This window comes from Varanus komodoensis, unplaced genomic scaffold (genome assembly GCF_004798865.1).
Source record: "Varanus komodoensis strain SLA01 unplaced genomic scaffold, ASM479886v1 scaffold6_2, whole genome shotgun sequence".
Lineage (NCBI taxonomy): Eukaryota > Metazoa > Chordata > Lepidosauria > Squamata > Varanidae > Varanus > Varanus komodoensis.
In genome coordinates this window covers 16,490,880-16,516,093 of record NW_025336346.1, presented here as the reverse complement: position 1 = coordinate 16,516,093, position 25,214 = coordinate 16,490,880, and the positions used below count along the sequence as shown (strand labels likewise).

The 25,214-nt window shown below is 41.1% G+C and overlaps 1 protein-coding gene across 1 annotated transcript in view; it reads left to right on the top strand.

Annotated features, from left to right (window-relative positions):
* The first annotated feature begins 7,024 nt into the window (after positions 1–7,024).
* Positions 7,025–25,214, top strand: part of IL17RD (interleukin 17 receptor D) — a 61,993-nt gene continuing 43,803 nt past the window's right edge. The window contains exon 1 of the mRNA XM_044451403.1: positions 7,025–7,159. Within this exon, the coding sequence (XP_044307338.1) occupies positions 7,025–7,159 (135 nt within the window). The remainder of the gene's footprint in view (positions 7,160–25,214) is intronic.

The following is a 25,214-nucleotide window of genomic DNA, read 5'->3' as shown; positions in this document are numbered from 1 at the left end:
TGGTAAGTTTCGGAAGAGTGGGGGGGGAGAGGGGGATGAGTGAGGGAGATGACTGGTTGGTGACTGAGAGTGTGCAGGTGCAGCTTGGAAGCAAGGAGAGAAAAATCAATAATTTTCAGTTTTCAGTTTTGTGAATTTTCATTGTGATCTGTCAGCAATTGTAGTCAAGTTTATGGTGCCAGAAGTAAACAGAGAGAGTTGTGTTCAAGGAAAGATTGGACAAGCACATGCTGGGTATGACATAAGTGAACCCAGCTGGAGCCAGGAGTCAGGCTAGATGGCCTGAGAGGCCCCTTTTGACTCGCTCTGTTTCTCTGTTTGTCAGAAGCCTACAGAGTCGGAAGAGGCAGCCTTCGCAATAGAATCCTAGAGAGGGCTGTGAAAAGTATTTAAGCAGGGATCCTCAAACTGTTTCAACAGGGGACCAGGTGAAAGGTGCCAGTGGTGTGCATGGGCCGGTAAGGCAGTGCTGGCGGTGTGCACAGGCTGGCTGGGGGGCGGGCACGCGCAAGTGGCAGCGAGGCGGGGGCGTGCGTGCGCGGCAAGACAGCGGTGGGCGCACGAGGCAGCGGCTTGCTCGCTTGCAGTTAATTTTCTCTGAACGAGTCCAAAACGATCTCCGCACGAGCAAGTTGCCACCTTGTGGCAGTGGGCACAGGCGCAGGCATGGTGAGTCCAAAACCTCTCAGGCGGGCCGGAGAAATGGGCGTGGCGGCCCGGATGCAGCCCGCGGGCTTTAGTGTGAGGACCCACGTATTTAAGGGTCTAAAGAAGGAAGTAGAATATCTGGAGGGCATAATAGTGACTAGGGAGAGTCAGAACCTCATATTGTCAAGTATTTTAAGAGTGTGTGTGAGAGAGAAGCTGACAGAAACTTGAGTGCAGGAGAGAAAGGAGGATCTATGTGTGTGGAGCCTTTGTGAAGGCAAAGAGTAATCTATTTCCGTTAAAGTTTTATTATACATTGCTTAATTTACCAAGGAAATAAGTTACTGAACATCTTGAAATCAGTATGCTTATTGTACAAATAAAGTTTTATTTTGTTTATGGTTAACTCAGAGTCATAGGCAGTTTGATTACCAGCATCTCATCCTCAGGACCACAAAGTCCAACAAAGAAGCCTTACAGCTTGGACACAAAACTGTGAGAGGTGAATTATTTAGATTCGGATTAAATCTCTGGTGGAAGCGGTTTGTAACACAGAGAGGGAGAGGGAGATATCAAGAGAACTGAAGACAGCCCACATCCAAAGAATGAAAGGAGGGTACTTCATGATCCTGCCCGTAACCAACTTGAAGGCATCCAATGGAGAGCAGAAGCATGAAGGCAAGGATTGCCTTGCTGTTCTTCCCACTCTGCAAAACACTCAGACTGTGATTTCAGCTATCAAAGTGTTTTACACTGGCTCACAAGAAGAGAAGCTGGAAGCATGGCTAGGATTCCCCATAGGATGACAGTATCTCATTCCACCCCTCCCTGCCCCAGAACACACCCATGTCAGCTCCCAGGTTGATCTTGTAACCTCAGAGCTGCAGATAGCACAGAAAGAAATGCATCAGCTGTAAGGGCAGAGGGAAGTGCTGTAAAGTCACTCCCAGGTTTCACCTTGGATTACTTCTCTAAGCCCAGAGCTGGGACTCCAGCTTACACTATGGCCATCTGGGCAGTATCCAGCAGCCATAGGATTGTCCCCCAAGTGGGCAGTACTATATTTTGCTGTGTCTTTAACTAACTCCAACTACATCCAGTAAGGGCAACAAGTATTTAATGAAAGCTTTTATGGGGACTTTAAAAATAAATAATAGTTTCTCTTTTTTCTTATTCTTAAAGAAAATTTTACTTGCAGTACACAAACTATTTTATACATAGGAAAGAGATTATATTCTAAACCAGGAGCAAATAACTATTGTCAGATATCACACTTTAGTGAGCCTTGATTATCCTCTGACCCAATCCACATAACCCATAATATATTAACTTAAAAGCAAACCGAATTGATTTCAGCAAAACTTACACCAAAATGTAAGTTATGATAATAGTCTGAGGCAAAAACTCTAAAAAACGTTTTTGTAAGCAAATCCCCCAGGAATAATCAAAATTTACCTATGGTAAGTGAGATTAAGGCTGCAGTCTACATTTCTATCTCAAAATCACTTTTACAGTCAAGAACCTTGCAAAGTGGTATTCCCTGCAGGGAGAGATTTATGGCATTCTTTTCTGCCAGTGCCAGACGTGTGAGGCTTGGGTGTAATATATGTCTGCTAAAAGCCCAGGAATTAATTAATTTATTTATTTATTTATTTATTTATTTATTTATTTATTTATTTATTGCTAAGTGATAGAAGGATCTGGTAGGAAACTCCTGATCCTGCTGCAAAACTGCTTATTATTTTCTAGATTTTGCCCATTTCCGTAGGGGAACCGTCATGCTCTGCATGTCTGCTCCACCTGGGAGCAGCTGCTGAAGAGGCAGAGTTTTTTGCTTGAAGCAAGAGGAGAATGGCAACGAAAACCATCTGCAGAACTCATTATACTGATAGCCATGACTTTTGGATGGGTTCCATGTCAAAGGTACTCATTTTTATTCAACAAAAAGAGGCTATTGTAAAGAAAAAGCCAGCGAGATTTGAAACCCCAGATACAAAGATGCATTGAACCAGTCATTTGCAGCATGGCAGGGCATTACGTTGATTCTCTTCCCCTCCAAGCAAGGGGCACTTGAAAAGAATGAATATGGGTAAATGTATTAAAGAGCCGGCGGGGGGGGGGTATAATAGAATTTGATAACTGCCAAAAGCAGGGATGTGTAACTGTGGCGCATAATGGTGAAATACGTCAGAACTGTATATTGATTCTGCAACAATCCGACCATCCTAGAATGAAAAGCTCTGCTCGGGTCAAAAGTTCAGCCTCCCCCAGTCTCAGGTTGTTTGTTCCTTCCTGGAATGTATATTGGAACCAGTTCTCACCTATTAATTGTCTTGCCTCTAAACCACAATTTGTGCCTTCCTGCCCATCTGGGTGGCAAGAATAATGTTCTTAATGAGACTCTTAAAAGGGAGAGGTGGGCTTACTTAAGACTGCAATCTTGCCTACATGTACTTGGGAATAAGCTTCCTTGAAAACTCTGGAACTTATTTTTGAGTAAGCACACATAAGCAGGGCTGAATTTCATGTATGCTAATGATTCTGCTATTTTGTTTGACCAAAGCAAGGTTTTCTTTAAGTTTTTTATTATTTAATCGATTCTTTGTTTACCCCACTGGTATTCGTACCAAATACTTATATGACTTCATATATTAATGGGGGAACATAGTGTGGTATAATACAGGGAAAAAGCTCAGCAGTAGTTTGAAACACTACTAAAATAAAGATTAAAAAGTTTGCATGATGCCATTTAACAGCTGTCTTTTGCAGATCCCGAACTGCCTAGGAGCAAACAGAAGAAGTGGGAGCAGCACCCACCACCCTCAAGTGTCTGTGATAAAACCAGCCTGCCTGGTCTTCCTTGTGCATGGTTAAAATCATCAAAAAGGAATTATGTAGGCAGCTTTTCCTTTAAAGTCTGATTCTGTTTAAATCTGGAGATTTTTAGACAATCGGTTTAGCCCATATTCATAAAGTATCACCCAAATGTGAGAGTTTCCTCCAGGAACAGGAGCTTTGATGCATGCATAGAATTCACCAAATACAAAGACAAGGCAACACAATCTTTATTTGCATCAGCCATGGGCCTTAGCATACAAAATATAAATGTACAGAAATAAAAACAAATAAAATGCACTAAGCTAAAATCACTGAAAAAATCCTGTGATTTATGTTAGATACTAGCACCAAGTTATTGGATAGTTCATTGTACATAACCTCTCAGAACCCATAGAAGTTAGAGCAGTGAAACAAAAGCAGATCTTATTTTAATAGCATCAGCGAGGAATCTTGCAGTTTTCATCATGACCTGTTAGGTATGATCTGCTAAAAGAAAAGACACATATTCAGAAATAAGTTGCCCCGGAATAGGTAACAGTGGAGAAATAGTCACATCAGTCCTGAGATCTTACCAAATACAAAGGCAGAAATTCTAGTTGGCATGATCCCCAATATACCAAGCACTAGGCTTTTTCACCAGGTGTATGACTTTTAAAATAGTTTAACCTTTTAAATTTTTTAGGGAGTTCTGTGGTGGACACCAGAGCAATAATCAGAATGCTCTCCCCAAGGAAATTCACCTGGTGCCTTCATTATATTCTTTTCTGCACCAGGCAAAGACCTTCCTTTAAAAAAAAAAAAAAGATCAATAGTTAATGTCATTTGAACTTTTGTTTTTGTATTTTTATCCATATTTTATTAACATGGTATTTTAATATGTTGTAATTAGTTTTTGTGTTTTATCTTATGACTGTGAGCGGCCCTGAGGTGCTGGGGCACAACTGAGTGGCATACAATTTGTTTAAATAAATAAATAAACACTGATATAATTAAACTATATTTTGAAATTCTCTTTTTTTATTATCAAAAACCCTTGAGCTATGACCTAGGTTCTGTTGATGTATATGTGTGGAGTTTCCCTGCTTGGCATATTTCCCCTCGGAATTTACAGATTTCATTAAATCAGTTGTGTATTTCATAGTTGTCAGGCATCTTTGATTCTATGAGCTATTCATTGATGGAATCAGGAATTTTTATGGATGTGTGAGAATTTCATTCTACTAATGTGCATTGCTGTAAGTGCAGATCTGTGCAACCCTCAGTAAAAAAAATAAAGGAAAAACCAGTCTGCAGGTCTGTGGAACCTGCAATTGAGAAAAGAGATTCTGCTGTAGAATCTGTAGGTTGGATTAACTGAAATCCAAGCTCCATAGAATACACTGTGGATTTTTCAGACATCCCTAACCTTATTTCAGCTGGGATAGAAGTGCATAAGATTGGCTTGATTATGCATTAATATGCGTTTATGATACATATGAAGATATGCATGGTAGAGATTTATGCAGACACATTTTTGAACTGGGCAAATATCTCTACAAAAAGGAATGGGATGTGGATAATGCTTTGGGACTGTATTCATTGCCCTATACATCCTTGTGGGAGTCTCTTGATACTCAAGAAGGAAGGCAAGAAGAGAGAAGCCAGCTCAAATTTACTTGGCTATTCTTGGCTGGAATTCAGCTTAATATACTGTTCTGTCTGGGGAGGCCCAGTTCAGAGGGAAGGAAGCAGCAGCTTCAAATCTGGCCAATAGTTAAAAAAAAATCACCTGGCAGCCTTCCCCAACTCAGGACCCTCCAGCTGTCTTATACCACAACTCCCATCATCATCAGGGATGATGGGAGTTGTGTTTCAACTTATCAGGCTAAGGTCTATCCCAGAAGGCCATCTGGAAGTATATCTTGCTTCCTGCTGAGAAAACCAAAGTTGTGGTTAGAGTGTCAGGACCGGGGAGATCCAGGTTCAAATCTCCACTCAGCCATGTGTGATTTTAGGGCCCTATGTTTCAGATTATTCCAGGGGTACAAAACTTCCGGCCTGCTGGATACCCTAATCCAGACTGCATGGTCCCTTGGGGTTCCTCAAGGTATAAGCTGGGTTTCACGCTATTAATCACAAACCCTCTGCTGTTCTGGATCAGTGTTCAAAGATAACATTGAGGATTCATCTGCCACTACAGACCAGCACTGTTGTGTACATGCCCCACTGGCACCTCTACTTGGAGATAACAGCAGTGATGTGTGGGGGGGGGGGGGCTGGCTTCATTTCTATGTACTGGGAGGGAAAATGGAAAGGTGGGGTGATGTCCAAAAGAGGGCTCACACCCTTCAAGTGCTTTCAATAGGTTGGCTAAGCCCTCTGATGTCATTTGCCCCCCCTTCTATACCCTGCCTTACACAGCTGCTTTTGACCATTCCTTTATCATCTTCAGCATCCTGCCCTGTTGCTACTTGGTATGATTCAAAGATGTACTAAACCAAGTTACAGGAATGTCCATTGGAAACAACAAAAGTATATCTGAAGCAGCAGAGGACATAATGGGATGTATGAATGCCAGTGGTCATGACTGGGCTGCCCGGAAATAATTGCCAGCTATGGGACAGAGGTGGTTGGTTTATATTGCTCCTTCTATTTTGTTTTTTCAAATAGAAGAGTCTAATCATGTTATTTCGCATTAACAGCTGTTGGTGTTTCCTTTGGACCTTCAGATATCTCTCATGCTTTCCAATGGGCATTCCAGTTAACATTAATTTTAGCATCTCCTTCTGCTTCACTGTAATGTATTCTCTGAATGACTCACAGTGATTCCAATCACTTCTTTATGTGTACGGAGATCGGAGCATTACAGTCCTGTGTGCACAGTTTAAGGGGGTCAACCACACATGAGGGTCAGAGGTTGCCTCCCTCTACAGCAAACCTGTTGAGTGAAATTTGCTTTACACTGGAATAGTGGTACAGATATGATAAACCTGGATAACAGATCACCTACTGACAAGGTAAGAAAAGGAAAAAAGAGGGCCAAGCTATTCCACATCTATGCATCCTGCATCCTTTTGGACGTGTGAACAGTGCAGAAGTGCAACTTTTTTCTTTGGTAACCTCGCATTTCTTTCAACTCTCGTTTTGGGAGCATGATGTGCTCTCCCTCCCACTTTTCTTTTCCTGCAGTTTCTCCTTCTTCCTTTGATGCAAAGGCCAAAGGAAGGAAAGAAACGCTCTCCGTTGATTTTACTGCATCTCAGATGTTGCAAATTAAATAATAAAGCCCCAGAACCGGGTGGAGGGGGAGCAATTGACCTCTGCCGCGCCTCAACACATGGTAGTGGTTGTCCGGCCCCTCCCCCGCTCATATCCTTGGCAAGGTAGCGGGTCGTGGGGGGGGGGAGAAGAAGGAGGGAGCTGTATGGACATATGTCTCCGTGCACTCCGCCGCGCATGCGCGCAGCTCCCTTTTCCCTCCCCTCTTCGCGTCTCCAACCTGAAGTTGCTGCGGGAGCTCAGATTCCGGACTTGGGGCGCTGCAGCGGCGAGACAGGCGATGGCACCGTGGCTCAAGTTCTGCTCCTTCTTCTTCTCCCTTACCGCCTGTTTCGATGGCCCGCGGCTGGCTGTGTCCGCAGGAGGCAGCAGTGGCGGCAGAAAAGGGCCAGCGGGCGATGCTTGCGGCTGGAGGGTAAGAAAGAATAGAAGGAAAACTGGAAGGAGAGAGAGAGATTGAGAGAGAGCCTTTGTGTTCTTTTCTTTCTGTTTTAATTCAGCTGGACTGACTTGGGTTGAGTGGGCTTTTCCCTCCTTCATTCTGTCTGCACAACTTGCGGTCACAGGGGAAAGAGGTGCCAAGACCTGCCAGGTACCGCGTGGTCTTCTTGGCGCAGGGGGCGCTTGCAGGTGGTGCCTGAGCATGGGCAGCTTGCCATCCTTAGAATAGGCGCAACGGGATGCAGCGATGCGACAAGGGCTGCCCTCAGATCTCTTCTTTCTCTCACACACACGCACGCACTTTGCTCCTTCGCTTTCACCATCTGACAGATGATTGGCAGAGACGGCATTTCTAGAATTTGGGGTGGCTGCTCGTGGAGGCGCTTGGCTGCATTGTCGCTCCAAAGGAGGCTGGGGAAGAGGCGGGAGGGTGGCCGAGGGGAGAAGCCAACAAGTGTGAAGTCACTCAACAGGTCTTTTATCCGCGCCCCCCTTATCCCCCTCCTTAACTAGACCTGCCCTGGGAGAGGGGATAAAAGGCGATCGCTGCGGCTTTGTTATTTTAATGACTGGAGGCTGGTTTGGCTACAGGCCTGGTCATTAGACCGAAGGGGAAAGGGGGACCGGGTGTACTTGTAAGGTGATAAAAAAGAGTGTTTTAGGGTTTTACCTTTTGTCCCTGATAGCAATTTGCTAGTGCGAAGTTTTTCTCCGTGGATGCTGCACTGCGACTTGTTGCTGTCGGTGTGTTTGTTTTTTTGGAAATGGAATTCTAGTGGAAACCCCCCCCCCATTCCATTTTCAGCCTTATTAAAGATTCCAGATGAAGGCTCCTCGAAGGGCATGACTGACTTTCATTGCCTCCTTAACTTTTTTGTTAGACTGTCATCGAGATTTCCTTGGGTTTAGATCACAACACTGAGTGGCGCGGGGAGCGGGGGGAGTTACAGCAAACTTGAAAACCAAAACGCAACTGGTAGAACTTGTTGGAAGTTGGCACAGCTTTTTACAGGAAGGCAAGTGTCCACCCCCCCACACCCCCAAGACACAAAAAAAACCCCAAAATAAAAAACAACAGCCCAAAGGGGGCGAGGTGCACAAAAAAGCCAAATCTTTGTGAAGAACTTAACTCTGCACTGGTTATATTTGCATCTTGATTTTAGTTAACTGATAGATCTGGAAAGAAAATACTTTGAGCTGCTGCTTCTGTTTGGTGTTTCTCATCAAGAGATTTGATTTGCATATTTTGAAACTGAGTATGCATCAGATTGTATAGGGCTTAACAATCCCTTAACAATTGCTTAACACTAGCAATTAAAATGCTTGAATATTTATGTGTAATAAATATTTGAGAATGTTCTATTATACTGAAGAGAAATTCACTGGTATAAAGTAGAAAAGCTTAAGTATTCAAACTAAATTTTATAAATACAGTCTCTTATATTTATGGTACAGTGTGAAAGTTTGTTACCCAGTAAACTGGTACCTTGCTTTCACACATCTTAGTCTGCATTTCTATATTCAGTGCAGACTAATTCAATTCAATTCTTGAAATTGAAATTTGTTCAATGAATTTGTTTTAGGACACTGTTTTGAATTTTGTGTGTGTGCGTGTACGCGCACGCCTGTGAGCAAGCCTGAGTGTAAGAGAAAATGTTTGACCACAGAAAGGGGCATATTCCCAAGCACTGACTGCAGGATAGGACCAGTTGTCTTGTGTGTGTAGTATTTATCTTAGGCTGCATGTAAGTTTTGAATAGACTTGACATACTATTGAATGACTGATGGCCCCTGTAACACATTGTCTGCTCTGGGGCAAGGCTGCCTTTGAAGTGCTACCCTGTAGGAAGTAAAAAGACTATTTGCTCTATTAAAATTCCTTGGTATTTCCTCTGTTTAACCACAGGCCACTTCCCCTCTGCCACTTTAAACACTGCAGGGACACTGACTGACTGAAAAGGCACAAGCCCTGAAGTAATTGCATCCTATTCAGACAGATATCCTTAGTGTAGCTTATGTATCCTATAGATGAAGGATGGGTACAAAACTGTTCTTATTTTCTTTTTAAGACGGAAAGATAAAAGTAATCTCACTGACTTGGATAAGTGTACTTAGATTGTGGATTAGAATATTTCTTTAGATAGTGAACAGGTAATTTATGGCACAGTTCTAAGTTTGTTTTTGCTCAGAAGTAAGGTCTGCTGAGTGGTTTGGGAAGTCCTGCAGATACTAAAATTTAATAGTGTGTGAATATTTGCAGACTAATTATTTGCAGACAGTATTCATAGTGTGTGAGCACCAGTATTTTGATATCTTAATAAAAACAATGTCTCCCAAATTTGTAATGACATTTAATTTTACATTTAACTTGCTATAACACCTTATTGGAAAAAAAAGGAAAACACTCAGAATATGTCTGTCGATAAAATTCTGCTAAAGAGTATAGTGTTTACACTCTGGTAAGTGTGTCCATGCACACTTATGAAGCAAGTCTGCAAATCTGTGTGTGCTTACTTAAGATTTTGTAACTCAGTGGGATTTACTTCTGACTAGACATACTTCTAGGTGCATACTGCATGTCCTATTATAGGTACCGGCTAATTAAAACTGCAAAGTTTTAAAAGACCTAATAAAGACCAGCTGTCCTTTCCAGCAGCTGACTCCAAAGATGATGGGGCAGGGAACTGATTTGAACTTGTCCATTTAGTGCTTTTTAAAACGTGAGGATTTCCAGTGAGTTTAGGATTTTACTCAGTAGCATATGACAAATGGCAAAAATGTAAGGCTTCATTTGTGGACAATAAAATTAAAACATTTCTTCAGATTGAAAAGGAAAAAAAAATCTTTTTTTTAAAATAAGTGCTAAATAATAGATGTGGAGACTGTTAAACCAATCCATTACATTTTAGTTGGGAAAATAGCATACTGTGTTAAGTACAAAGCCAGATAAATCAGTTATAATTTCTTAGTTATCAGAACAAGCTATGTGATTTTTCAGTATTAGCTAGATTTGTGTGTGCTCTTGGGATTCCCAATCATCATCATCATCATCATCATCTACTACTTATTATTATTGATTATATATTATTTACATTTATTACATTATTAAATTTGTTTAAAGGATGCCCATTAGCAACATGCTCCTAACACTTAGGTTATAGCAGTAGGTAACATTATAGGGGTTTCACCACCCACAGAAATGAGTATCTGCAATGACATGGTGAATTAGCTGCTGTAGGTCTGGATAAAACACCCATGGGCGCATGTATAAACATATATCTTCCCATTGAACATGTAGTATTTTTCCCATCATCATGAACTGTACTGGGTTGTTTTCCCCTACCTCTGCCAATGGCCATCACCTGAGGAGGAGCAACTGCAGGATCCTGCTGGCCTTCCCTCCTCTGTTTTATTTCTATTACTGGCTTTATCACCTTCTATGTATTGGGAAGACAGGTGTCTACTTTACTTGTAGGGGCTCCCTGCATAGTTTAGAGCCCTGGCACAGCAGCTCCCCACAAGTAGAAAATATGGAGGCTCACAGGGAGGGTGGTGTGGCATGCTTAGCCTGTGCTCATGGCAAACCACCTGTCTCTCATGAGCTTATCTTCTGCAGAATGGATGCACCAGGTTTCTGCTGGAAGTGGCACTGTAGTGTTTCAGCAAATGTGGATATATGCACTTTTAAAGCCTTAAATGGCTTGAGTACAGGTTCCCAGAAGGGCTGTCTTCACTCATGCCAATGTATTTCCACTGTGTGATTAACATTGGATGGCTTGCTTGTGCACCCACTTGTCAAAGCAGTCCAGCTCAATGCATAAAGAATCGGCTCTTCTTGATAGTAGTCTTCTGCTTGCATAGACATGCATAACCTCTGTTCTAATTGATATGTGCCAGGCCCCATCATTACTATTACAGGCCATGGCACTGGCACTTTGCTTAGAAAGTAGCAGCCAAGAGAATACCCAGGTAAGAAAGAAGGCTAGAAACTAAGGATTAGCATATGGGGCAATAACAATATTAACTTACCTTCCATGGCTGTGGTAACAACCTCTGAAGCACCCTGAATCCTCAAAATGTGCTCTAGCAATGTTAAATATTGTAAGCCTTGTACTATTAATTCCAATGACATAAAAGACACTTAAAAATAAATGTCAATATAAAATGATTCTTGCATTTTCCAGGTACTGGACACTGGTGTCACCCCAAAGTCAATTCAGTGTTTCCCTGGACTTAATCGGGGAAGGAATCAAAAATAAAACTACTAATATCATACAAACCTGTGGGCCAACCACATGAGGAATACCGTTTACACTTCTGATCATCAAATCTAAAAAGGGTATTGTAGAGCAGCACAAATGAGCAACTCCTTTATGAGGAAAGCCTACAGCAGCTGGGACTGTTTTGCTTAGAACCACGTGACATGATTGAGCTATATATAAAATTATACATGGTGCAGAAAAAGTGGGTCAGGAAACTTGGTTTCCTTCTCTTGTAATACTAGAAGGGTCATTTAATGAAGTGGATTGGTGGGAGATCAAGTTAAATAAAAGGAAGCACTTCATACAGTGCATAGTTGAACTATGGAATTTGCTACCAGAAGATACTGTGATGGCCCCCAATTTAGATGGCTTTAAAGCAACTTAAAAAGGGAATTGGATGAATTCATGAAGGATGCTGTCAATGGCTACTCATCATGATGGGACATGCTAGCTCCAGCAACTTCCTACATAAGTTTCTGAGCTGCACAAGCAGGTGCATTTGATTGCACTCATGTCCTGCTTGTGGTTTCCATCAGGCTACATTTGGCTCCTGTCTGAACGGCATGCTTGACTAGACAGACTTGACTGAGAGTATATCATTGTGAAGATCACTACTGTAAAATATTTTGGAGCATTACACTTACAAATATTTGCTTTTGCTTTTGGGTTACCAGTTCCTAAAGGAACTGAAAGGTGTTCAGTTCCCAAAATTAAACTGATAGGAAATCCATATTTAAATAAGTAATGGTACTTTTGAAGATTCCATTAACATGCACACACCATATAAGAGTAACAGAGCACTGGGGATGCGGGGTCCTCCTGTATGGCATTTCCTAGTCTGTGACAGTCAAAGTGTAAACCAGTGGAGAGAAGCTCAGGGAACCAAGGTTCAATTTGGATGCCAGAAAGTATTTCCTGACAGTTACGACCCCGAGGGTATGGAATGGGCTTCTGCAGGAGGTGCTTCAAGCCCCATTGGTGAGCGTGTTCAAGGACAGGCTGGACATGCACATGATAGGCATGTTGTAAGCAGAGCCGGCTGGAGCCAGGGGTCAGACAAGATGATCCAGGAGACCCCTTCTGACTCGCTCTGTTCCTCTGTTTTCTTCACTACCTACTGCTCTAGAGTGGCAGCAATGGAAAGAAGGAAGCATGGCTTGCTCAAAATCTTTAATATTTATTCAGGTTCCTCCTGTTCCATGGGATACAAGTATTTCCTTCTTCCTTCCTTCCTTCTTCTTTTAAAGTTAGGTTTTGATGATACTTTTAGAAAGTTTTCTTTACTAATTCAGCAACCTCATAAATAATATTTGCTAGTGTCAAACAGTAAGAAGCAGAGAAGAGTTAATGCTGCACTTATGTTACTGCAAAATATTTCAATTTTTCTAATTGTATTAATCTGTTTACATGCTATTTTTATTTTATTATGTACATATATATAGGACACCTATAATTGCCTTCCTAGGTGGCTTACAATTTTTCTGAATTATCTGGACAGTTTGCACAGTAGAGCTATTCTGGTAAGAAGGGATTGTGAATGATAGATTAACCTCTTAAAAGTACATTTTTAGTTATTTTTGAAAATTACAGCAGAAGTTGTAGATTTTCAGTATAAACTGTAATATAAAATAAGATCTGAATTGCAATTAGAGGTTTCAAGGGGTAACAAAATGGCTTTTAATTATTAAAGCAAAATTTTTGCTTTTATTCTATATAGGTATCTAAGTATGGATGGAACACTTTTTAAAGCCGGCAACATGTTCTAATGCTTTTTCCAAATAATGTGAAAGTATATTCAATAGTTTGCCATGAATGAACTCAATGATGAAGCAAAACCTGGTAGGGCATATTATCTTAGTGGGCAGCCTTGGATTTTAATTTCTAACCCTTCTCTGTATCCAGTGGGAGGGACTAGATATTTCTGATCTTACTTCTGACCATATTCAGATCCAGCCAAGCACTCAGTGACTTCCCTGACTTTTTTTGTATATGGCTGTGGGAAAATTCCTGGTTGGCTGGCTATGAATTAATGAAAATCCTTACAATGCGTCACTAATGATAGCTCCTGCAGCTTTAAAAAAATGCTATTGCCTTTTTTAATTTGAAGGAGGTCATGGAGGTTTACAGAATCTAAGAGAAGGTAACATCTGGTTGTGCTCTGGTGATGGCTGCTTTTGTGTGAAGAAAAAAGTTATGGTGTTTCCTCAGGATCAAAAGCTTTCAAGGTGATCTTGTAAGAATTCCTTGTAAAATGCCCTTCACTCAAGCTGTGAGTTCTAATTAATAGTACTCTCCAGTCTGAAATGCTGGATCTTACTGTTAACTCCTAAAGTTCGAATACTTTAATCCCAACGGATTACTTAACTACATTTGTTTGAAGATTTATATAATAGACAATTGAACTGCTTGTTTTAAAAACTTTTCTTTTTAAGAAGGGTGCGATATCCTAAGAATCACAGAATAGCCAGTGAAGTTTTTCATCTCTGAAAGTTCAAGTTGCAGTCAGACTTCCCTAAGAAATCCTAGAATGAGGAATAAAAACTCCTGTGCCTGTTGAGTTTAACTTATTTTAGGATTGCCTCTTCCCATGTGTGACCCATTTTGATCTTTAAGCTCTATCAAGGACACTCTCTGAATGGTATCAGCAATTGTAAAAAGAGCACGGGTGGCCTTGGTAGATGCCTTCCATTTATGGATGTCCCCTGCTGCAGATGTGCCAAAGCTCAAGCATGTGAACATCTTGGAAATATTGTAGAATTTGCGTGCTCAGCTAGTGTAGAATGGAGGAATCTCTTTCAGCTCAGATTGATCATCATTGGTCAGAAACTCTGGAGAGCCACTGCTGGTCAACATAGACAATATTGAGCCAGGAGAATAAAAAGTCTAGCTAGGCAAGAAAGTTGAATGCATGGTGCAGAGGCCGTTCAGAGTGATGGCATCCTGAGTGTGTGTATGGATTGGGGATTTTTTCATAGTCAACCGATTACCTTGAGGGTTAGGGATTTCCCAACCATAATGTTGGTGACAGGCCTTTAATAAGTTCCTGTTGAAAGCAGCCTGTGTTATCACGCTGCATTTCATCCCACCATTTTTTCTCTTTCAGTGACTCCAAGGTGGCTAACATAGTCTTCACTCCAATTTTATCCTCAGCCCGGTGGGGTGGGTTAAACTGAGAATGAAGGATTGCTCCATAGTCACCTAAGGAGCTTCATGTCTTAGTGGGGACTAGAACCCAGATCTCCCAGGTCCCTAGTCCAGCTCTTTAACTGCTACACCACACTGACTCTCACAATATATATTGGTTTGGAGAGATAAAGGTTATATAGAGCCTACAGCATATTAAACATGGCAGAAGCTGGTTTGAAAAGCTTTTGAGTGTGGGAGGAAGCAGCTGCTCTAGCCACATACCTACCTCCTTTGTTGCCTTTGCTGTTGTTGCCTAAGCCATAGGACATTTGGAGTGAGGCAGAAGCCTTTGGAAGTTGGAGCATGGGAGATGAATATCTAACTAGAATTAGTATTAACCTATGATGATAAATAATAATAATAATAATAATAATAATAATAATAATAATAATAATAATAGCTGCTGCTGCTGCTGCTGCTGCTGCTGCTAAAATTCTAGTAATCCGCTAGATCAACGAAGCAGGCACAATGAGGGAACAGAAGCAAATGTAAGACAGTGCTGCTAATATCAAAGCACCTTTTTCGTGGCCCCCCAGAACTGTTAAAACATCTTCAAATTGTGCACAATTTCTACCAGAGTTATTATGGCATAAGTTTTATAGGGTGTAGGCCACATCATGTCATAATACATCTGTTTGTCTTTAAGGCACCATAAGACATTGGGTTGAGTCTGGATTTGGTCATACTGAGAGAAGACACTCTGAAATTAATAAGACTTCAGCCATGTGTCACTTAAGTCCTATTTAAGTCTGGACCCAATCCTTTTTGTTGTTCTTTTTATCATGGAATTCAAGGTGTGGGGTTTCTGCTAGCCTTTGGCAGGTGGTCTCTGGATTCCTAAGTTGTATGGAATCCATTCATCTAATGTTATTTTGTTTCAAGTTATCTCACATCAAGTTGTTCAGATTATGAGCATTTTACCCTTAAGAAAGTTTGTTATGTTTTTGTACCTAGGAAACCTTCAGCCATTTATTAAATGTAGCATCACAGAAGGTGATGCAAATAATGCATTCTGGTGGTACAGATACTCTGATTAGAAACAAAGAAGAATGCATAATCAGCCCGGAGGGAATGTCATTAGACTCCAGGTTCAGTTTGCAAATGAAATTTCAACAGGGTTTGCTCCAGTTGCAAAAAAGATCCAGAGGACAAGCAAGTATCTTTATTTCATATCTCATCTTGAAGGTAGTAATTCCATCAACACAGTATCCTGTAGCAAACTCAGCAGTGCTTGGTATGTAATTGGAAGGCCCCTTCTTGCTGCACCAGACTACCAAAACCTTTGATTTATGTTTGTGTCCCCAGTACCATCCTCCATTCCAAAACTGTGTCTTTCCCTACAGATTCTGTTTTAGTATTCTCCAAATATCATCCATGTGGGTGACATAATCAAGGAAAGGGTGCAATTTGTCAACCTGTGTAACAAAGGTCTGTGAGTATGGCGTAAGCCTTGCGAGTTAGCAGTGTACTGCTAAATTCCCTAACAATAAAAGCTTTGTGAGAGCCAATATTCTCAATTAGCATAACCCCAGATTTATGCCCAAGGTCTTAATATTCTGTAATTAAATGTTTGTAATTACATGTGTAGCTTATCTCTTGACCAAAATAAAGTGGAAATCAGAAAAAAAAGGTTAAAATGTCAGTAAACCCTTTATGCTAACGGATGACAAGCTCTTATTGTGTGTTGTACCAGAAGAGCAGAAGAATTCCCCCCCCCCTCACCTCCATCTTTTATTCATAAATTCAGGATAATACCAGAGGGTACAGCTTAGGTATCTCCCAATAGGTGCATTTCTAAGATTACTTCATGATTCATTCCTTTGACTTTTTCAGTAAAGACCACTAGCTGCGAAATATTATTGAGCAACCTTAAACAGAATGTTTGGTTTGCTAAAGAATGAGAGGCAAAGACGGAATTTTCCCTGTAGGATGGTTTAGCAGCAAATGCAAAAATTAATACAGCGATGTGAATGAGAGGCTAAAATATAAAATACCTCAATAGATCAGAATAATTGTGTTCATTCCTGATTATATTTAACGTGTATGTTCCTTATTTTTCCTCTGCTTCCAGACTGTTGCAGTATACAACATATTTTCTGAAGATTTATATTTGTATGTAAAGAACTGATTTGCTTCTGTGTGATTTTCTTCCTTGCTGATGTTTTAATGGTTGCATTTGGGAAGTATCTTCTCATATTTAAGTTTATAAGCACTGGGTATAATCCACCTAAATTGAAGTTGACTGTAGGTTTCACATTAATTTGTCTGAAGTATTTGCCTTCAGCGTGGAAAGGGTGCAGTTTAGTTAGACAAGGCTGTAAGGAAACCCTAGACTTCTGTGCCTTTCTTTTACCCATAACAACAGGAAGCAAGATGGAAAGTCAGTCTCTCTCTCTCTCTCTCTCTCTCTCTCCCTCTCCCTCTCTCTGTGTGTGTGAGTGAGTGAGTGAGTGAGTGAGTGAGTGAGTGAGTGAGTGTGTGTGTGTGAGAGAGAGAGAGAGAGAGAGAGAGAGAGAGAGAGAGAGAGAGAGAGAGAGAGACAGACCCTGTTCATATGCTGAAGAGCAGCACCATTCAGCAGGGTAGTGTGAAGGAGGCATCAAGGGTTGCAGGCAAAAACTCCTATATTATTGGAATTATATTATTGAACAATAGCATTAATAATTATGTGCATTTAAACGTGTGCGTCCCTTGTTTTCCATCTGCTTCCAAAACATGGTAAGTGACTATGCAGGAAGTACTCTCCATCCGTCCATCTAGAGGTTTGGGGGATACTTTTGCAAAAGGACATATTTTGTATGATCTTGGATATTGCTCCTTATGTTTACAATTCTTTCTTTCTTCTGCGTATATAGACGAACTAAATCCTTGAACTCTGATGTTTTTCTGTACAGCTTCCAAGTAGACATGCAAGGGGGGCATTTTTGGATATAAAAAGAGGTGAATTTTAGATGGTCTCAGATGTTCAGCTTCCCCTTTCTGTGGAATGGGTTGTTGGCTGCTGGGGATTAACCTGATGCTGCGATGCTGCCCTGTATTGGATTTTTAAAGTTTAAATTGGATTTTTTTAAAAATGTTTTTTGGGGAAAAATCAATCTAAAGATAGTTTTTTCTTTCAGATACATTATACTCCAAAAGTTATTCATCATGAAATAAGAATTAGTTTTTCATTATGTAGCATGAGGCTGTATTTTCATGCATGGTTTAAAGTTTTTGGTAAATAAATTCCATTAATCCATTCGCAATGTCATGCTCTTCCAGACATTTCTGTAAGATTGGACAGTTTTTCTATCTAGAATATATTATCACAGAAGCTTGGTTTTAGAGTCTCAAAAAAGTGAGCTTGTGTCTGCAGAGATCACATGCTTCCTTTCCACAGCAAAACTGTCATGAAAGAAACATTCAGAGTTCAGCAAAGACCTTAATCCCATGGTTCCTTTGCAAATCTAGGTACGTGGAATGGGCCCCTTACCTCTTAAGTGCTAAGTTTTCAAAAATTCAATGAATAGCAGAAGATTGTTGGGAGTGGAATAGATCTGGGAAAGAAACTAAGTGTGAGGAGAGAGAGAGAAGAGGTGCAAGCAATAAAAATGAAAGTGTGCAAAATACTCCAAGTCTTTGGATCCTTTTGTGCATAGCTTGAGATTTATCATATTATTCTTTCCCTGAAGGAGAAAATCTAGAATGGCGGCAGGCCATAAAAGAGACCCAGTTTGGGGATATTTGAATGAAGTTCCTCTACTTATGTTATGGATAAGGACATCATGATTTACATCTAGGCTTACCGACTAGTGATTTCCATCAAATCCACCCTATCCCCCACACGCTACATAGATACCATGGCGTTAAATTAAATGCACCTAATTTTCCTCCTTGTAATGGATTGCTCCTGGGTTCAAAATAATGTTTTTCTGTATTACTGCCCAACTATAGGGACCCTGTTGCCACATTACCAGTTCTAATGAGCACCAGCCAGCAGTATTAAAACTCTTTATGTTTCAGTTTTGGTTCTGGAAGTTCACCGTCCACCCTGTGGAATCCACAGATTTACAAAAGCACATTATTATCAAACAGATCCATTAATAACAAGAATGTTTACAATTGATTTTTTGAATTGTAGAAGTTGTGAGTTTGTTTTTGCATTCAAAAATATTTTCATTCTTCTCTCCCTCTATTGATCAAAGTAGCGTAACCTGTGCCTCTGTTTTTGTTACACACACTGACAGTCTATGGGTAACATTACATTTTTTCAGCATGAAACTGAACACTCTAAATCCCTAAAGCAGTCTCAAATGTATGGTTAATAAAAGAATTTATTGTACTGGATGTCATCTGTTATATCACTCTGGGAACAAACCTGGCAGTGAGTGAACAGGAAATATTTTCATTTCAAATCACTGCAATCTTTTATGGTCTAGGGCAAAAGTGTCTGATTTCAGCAAAGTCACTGAATAGTGTGTAATGAAGGTATTTTAGCTGATGTTAATGCATGTTATCACTTTTCAAACAACATTAGGACCTTTTTGTTTTGTTATGGCGTTTAACACAAGCGGAAATACATATTATGTGTTTTGCTTGCATCACTGAACACTGGCAATTTTTTCCCTATTGGCAAAAGGAATAGTGTGTATTTTCAGATAAACATTTGGGCATTCCCAAGAGAATAGCAGGAAGATAAGCTGGTGAACCATAGCCAAAGCACTTCAAAGATTTAAGCAGCTGTTTTTGTAATCAGTTACTCCCTTAATAGAGGAGTTTGAGTTGCTGCTGTGTAATAATTGGTGTGTTTGGCACAGTGGTTTACTACAGACTGCTTTCTCTCCCCTCTCCTCCTCCCCACTCCAAATATCAAGTACAAAATCTGTGGGGGCACTATTCATGTGAGTGGAAATGAAATGCAGTAAGAAGGTTGGGTACACCTGGAAAGCTGACACACTATTTTTGTATCCAGCTCCATGCTATGCCCACAAAAAACCATGTGGGATTCCACTAAGTATCCAGAATTGCAAGCAAGGTTTTGAGTATAGTAAGGGGCCACAGTTCAGAAGTAAAGCACATGCTTTTTATGCAGAAGGTCATTGTTCATTATTTAGCATTTCCAGTTAAATGAACCCTGAAGAAGAGGGCCAGGAGCAACCTCTTTCCGAGATTTTGGAGACACCCTGCAAGCTGGAATGGGCTAACCAGGCTTGTTTGCTCTTACCCAGAATGAATAAAAGTAGATGGCCTGGTGCCCCATTATGAAGGAGCCATCATTTATAACCATGAATTGCTGAATATGCAGCAGGAATGAGCGTGGGTGCTAGCTCCTCTGTGCGCACGTGTGCCTGTGTGTGATTGTGATAAACCAGGAATGGAGTGCTAGCTCCGGATATGGAGCTCTGGGCTGACAGGGGTTCAAACTCTGGGTGGTTCATCCTACCACATCCCACCCACAGTTCTGGGTTTGGCTATCATGAGAAAAAATTCATGGAGAGAAGCAGTCCTAGGCTGTTTGTCATCGCAGGAGCAGGCTGGTGCACAGGAACCAGCATTCACACTTGTTCCTACTGCCTTTTCAACAACCAATGGTCAATAAAACATGGGTTACTGATCATGTGCTAACTCAGTCAATGGTTTACCATCTTGACCCTATGAAGGTGAATTGCACACTTTTCAGTTTTTGCTTCTGTTGTTCTAACTGTTCATAGTTTTGAGTGGACAAATGGGTTAAGACATTAATTTCTCCACCGTTAGTCCCATGGGTCAAATTTTTAAAAATGTCGATATGATACATAGAAGTACTCTATGTAATAAAATGGATGGATGATGGATGAGTTCTTTTAACAAAATTTGTACTCAGTGGGCCTGTATTGTATTGCTTCTACTACATGGTTTATACCTTCTCAGAACAAATGGGGAGGATGCTGGAGAATAAGTATCTCCACTGATCAATCCAAACTCTTCTGATGATCCAGACCTATTTTGGCTCATAAAATAATGTTGGCTCATGTCATACATGCTGCTAGCACTGAGCTCTTCTTTAAGCACCAGCAACTCTAACAAAAGGTTATCTTTCCTTGCTGAGATTAGTATATCAGATGCTGACTAGCTGGTGCAACTTGGACTACTTTAAGTGGCTGCTAATGGACAATTTCCAAACCCCAGTGGAAGAAGACCACTTCCTCCTAGAGAAAGCTTCCTTTGAGGTGCTTGCAATATCTTTTAAAAGGTGATAGGTACTAGTTTATCATTCCTGAATCTGAAGATTCTCAAATTAGTAATCCAGTTTCTATTTAATTTATGTCAGTGCCAGATGTAAAGGTCGGTAGCTCTCATGTAAGGAATCCCATTGCTTAGATTATCTTTGTCTCCATTGTGCAAGCAGGACTTATGCCCTGAGGTGCAACGGGTAGGCTGGAGAAGCTTTTACATCCTGCTTGAGAGGACTCTTCTTGAGCAAGAGTTGGGGGTGTGAGATCCACTCTGTTCTGTGCTGCCACACCAAGTACAGATGGTGGCATGGTGCCATCATCCGCATCTCCTACCTGAGAGTAGATAAGAGAGAGGTGAGAATGCAAAATCTTCTCTGACTGATAGGTCAGTTCCCTGGTTGAGAAGTGGGTGAATTCAGTGTGCTCAGTGATACTTTTCTGAGAGCAGGGAAGAGTCATTGAACAAATCACTGCCTCCCACTTAAGACCTCTTAAGAGGTCTCCTGTCAAGCAGGAGATGGGAATGCCCCCTCTGCTCATCACCACGGCAGTAGGCCTGTTCCAGCAGCAATGAGTAGCTCAGGAAAGTCTGCTTTTTGCTTGGGAAGAGATTGCATGAGGAAGGATCACCCCCTGCTCCAGACAGCTGCCTCAAGGACAGGCTGTGCCATAGAGCGAAGATCAGAGAAACCTATGACAGCTGTCCCTATGGGCACTTTGTGGATGGTTGTCAGCCACACTCTTGACAAAAATAATAATGGATACTCTTGCCATGGGCTTGTTTGTTGTGGGCATAACCCAAGAATGCTATCCAGTTTTGGATGACACCACAGTTGCACATAAGTCAAGCATACAGGTGGTTCTTATTGAGTTTGCAAGTCATGATGGGAAGAATGGTTGCTAACCAGGGTTGTGCTTGCACTACATGATAAGAAACCATTGCCTGTTCTTGTGCAATCCCAATCATTCAATTCTCATGTATCAGCTAATTATGGGGTGTGGTGCCAATAAGAACACAGGTTGTATCTCGCATGCTGATAGCTTCTGCTTTTCTAAACAAGCCAGGAATGCTATGCTCCTGCATTGCTACTGTTCTTTCTGAACCTGCAACTCTAGTTAAGCAACATAGAATTAACTCAATAACAAACTGTGGGTTGTTTAATCCATGCCAGCCATAGATTGTTTGATTGGGTCAGATAATTGAATTTGCTATAGGTGGTGGTGGTGAAAGGGCTTCTTTCAGATTAAGGCTGTGTCGATGAGTGGAGAAGGTGGGTTTTACTCTTTCACCCCATGTGGTTTTCCTGATCTGAATCCTGTCCCTTCCCCATCTTGAAGCTGCTGTTCGCTTCCGGAAGGAGAACCTGGGTGTCATATTTGGTATTTCTTAAATGCACATTTGATCAGGGCTCATGTTATAGTTGGACATCTTCTGGTAGTGATTTTCCATATAAACTGGCATAGCTTCTTCAGAGGCAGAGGAACACCCCTCAGTTTAAGAATCCTTACTGTCGTACATAGTCCCATATATCTGGCAATATATAGCAGGTAATGTGGAATAGCTTTTCCCAAAGCAGTGCAGAACCACTGCCAGGCAGGCTGGGTTAGATGGTCCAGGAGCCTTGTGGAGGGCAGCTTCCTGCTTCCTAAGTTAAAATATAGAAAAAGACTTCACCATTGTGGTTTAGAGATAAACACAACTGACAACCCATATTCTCAAACTTGGATACCCAGATGTTGTTTGGCTGTGGCTCTCATCATCCCTGACAAATTGGCTGTTCTGGATGGAGATACTGGGAGTTGTAGCACAGCTTCAGTGGTGACCAAGTCTGGGATGCAGTGGACCAGATATGCAAAGGAAGGTGAATGGAAGATGGTCAGAAGGAAAACTTGAGTTTTCCTTAACGGGTATTCCTATACCGTACAGGTTAGTTTTTCCATTTCTATGTATTATTTTTAACTAACTCTCTATTTATTTATTAACAATATTTATACCCCGTCCTTTATGAGACATCCCAGGATGGCTTACAACAATAAATAAATAAAGTACAATACTGAGCATAACAATGTCAAAACCAAATTAACATAATTAAATATTTAAATAGTGGGCAAATGAAAAGGTTTTGCCAGGCGGTGAAAAGAATATATCCTCAGTGCCAGGTGAACCTCTCTGGGGAGTGTATTCCACAGTTGGGGGCGCCACAGCAGAAAAGGCCCTCCTCTAGGTATTCACCCTCCTAACCTAACTTGAGCCCGTTTTTTTGCACAGGTGGGGCAGGTGGAAAGCGAAGCTATAAATTAAAGCAGTCCATAAGCAGTGTGTTTCTTGCTTGTGCTCTTGCTCATGGGGATTCAAATGGATTGATTTGCAGTGCACAGAGGGCATTCTGGTCAAGTGACATGTCTGTAAGCAACCAAATATGATGCAGGTTTTCACTGCAATAAGCCATCTGAGGATGATGGGTATTTTATTACAACCCGCACACAGAGGGCAGTAGCTTGGGAGACATTGAACTAGCTATTTGTAGTCACAAATTTATTGCAGTCCCCCTGAATAAATAGTTGAGATGTTCAAAATAAAATTTTCTCTGGAGAATCTTGTGAACTTCTTTTCTTTGGAGTGAGTTCCCTTGTTCTTTTATCCTGAGTGGTGGTTAAAGATACAGAAAGGTTCCCTTGGCACCTTTAGACCTCTCTCTGCTCTTCTCCATTTTTCTTGCAGGAAGATTATACTTTTTGTAGCATGTGGAAATATTTTGCCAATGACGGACAGAAATTAAAATGTTATTAAAGAACTCCTTGGGGAAGGATTTAAAAGACACCAAATGCACAGTTGCAGTGTGCGTTTCTTTGTGATCCTTTACATTCCTTCCCCTGAAATCTTTTCCAACTCTTTAGCATGGTATAAGTATTAAGAAAACTAATGATGGAATTTGCATCCCCCCTATATGCACATACTTCATTTTGTCCCATTCCTGAGGAATCTATTGAAACCATCTGTTGGCTAATTTCCAGCCTTTGCGAAGAGACAGAGGCTGTGCGCCATGCTTCCTATGCTCCTTTTAACTTCCTGTGTTTATACCTAAGTGGATAGTAAACGGAACTGCCAGCATTGACATTCTTTCCCTTTCTCTGAGATAATTGAAAGAAGTATGTTCTAAGCTACAGTCATGTGGCAGAGGTACCTGGGAGTAAGCCCAACTGAACTGAATGGGGCTTCCTTCTGAGTATCTGAATCATAGAATAGTAGAGTTGGAAGGGTACATTGGGTCAACTCTTGATGCTCAGTACATGCAAGACCGCAGAGTCAATAACATGCTACAACAATTGGCTGGTTGCTGCTCCTCCTTGTATTAAAGGCCCTTCTGGTGAAGTTCTACGAACAAAGTATGCTTGAAATACTCTAGAACACTGGCAAAGGACAAGAAGACACTTCTCCCATTCCACCTCTGGAAGCTAACCAGAGTGGTAGCTGGATGTTACTGGGGTCAAGACAATGTCCGCACCATACTTCAGGGCAGCAGTTGACTTTGGGAATAGAGGCCAGGCCATGTGACACACTCACAGAGAGCTCAGTGTGCCATGCCTCTTGAGCATCACTGCTGCTTGCCCTTAAGCATCTGAGGCAGAGGCTTCATTCTACCTAATGGTAGGGCTGATGGTGCCCATAAATGTGGCTCATTTTACATCTGCTTTCAGTCATGGAAATCTTGGTTATTTGGGGTTCTGATGGTGAATACGTGCTAGTTAGAAAATGCACTTGGAACACTCTCATACAACTCACCTTATTTTGTAACTTTTCATTCGAAAAGCTCGGGTATTGTTTCTTAAGCAACAGCCCTGACCTGTTTGGCAGTTAAATTTGGCAGGTCAGGACTGTTCAGAACGTCTCCACTTGCAAAAGGCTAGGGGAAAAAATGAGAGCAGTACCTTCTTTTTGGCAAGCCCAGCTGCACTAAATTCCTGAGTCTGATGGAAGACTTCCGAGAGGCTGTGCTATGCGCTGAGGCTAAGCCTTCTGTTACAGGTGGTACCTTGCGGTTTTTGGAATTTTTTCGTCCTTTAATAAGTCACTGTGAGGCACATCCTGCCAGTACTGCTATAAAGATAATAGTGTTTATGATACACAGTAATTACGAGCCTTTACTTTTCCAGTAACTTCATTGTAAATCTGTTTAGATATAATCCTATGAAAAGGCCCAGCAATACAAACACCAAAGTTTAAGAACCTAAGCTATGAATTGATCATGTAATAATATTTTATTTAATAATACGTTATTTTATAGTGCAAATTAGAGAGGAAAAAATAAGAAGGTTATCTGGAGGAATTCAAGTCCTTTTGCTGGAGGAGGTTGGGGTGTCATTTATACATTCACACAGCTATTCA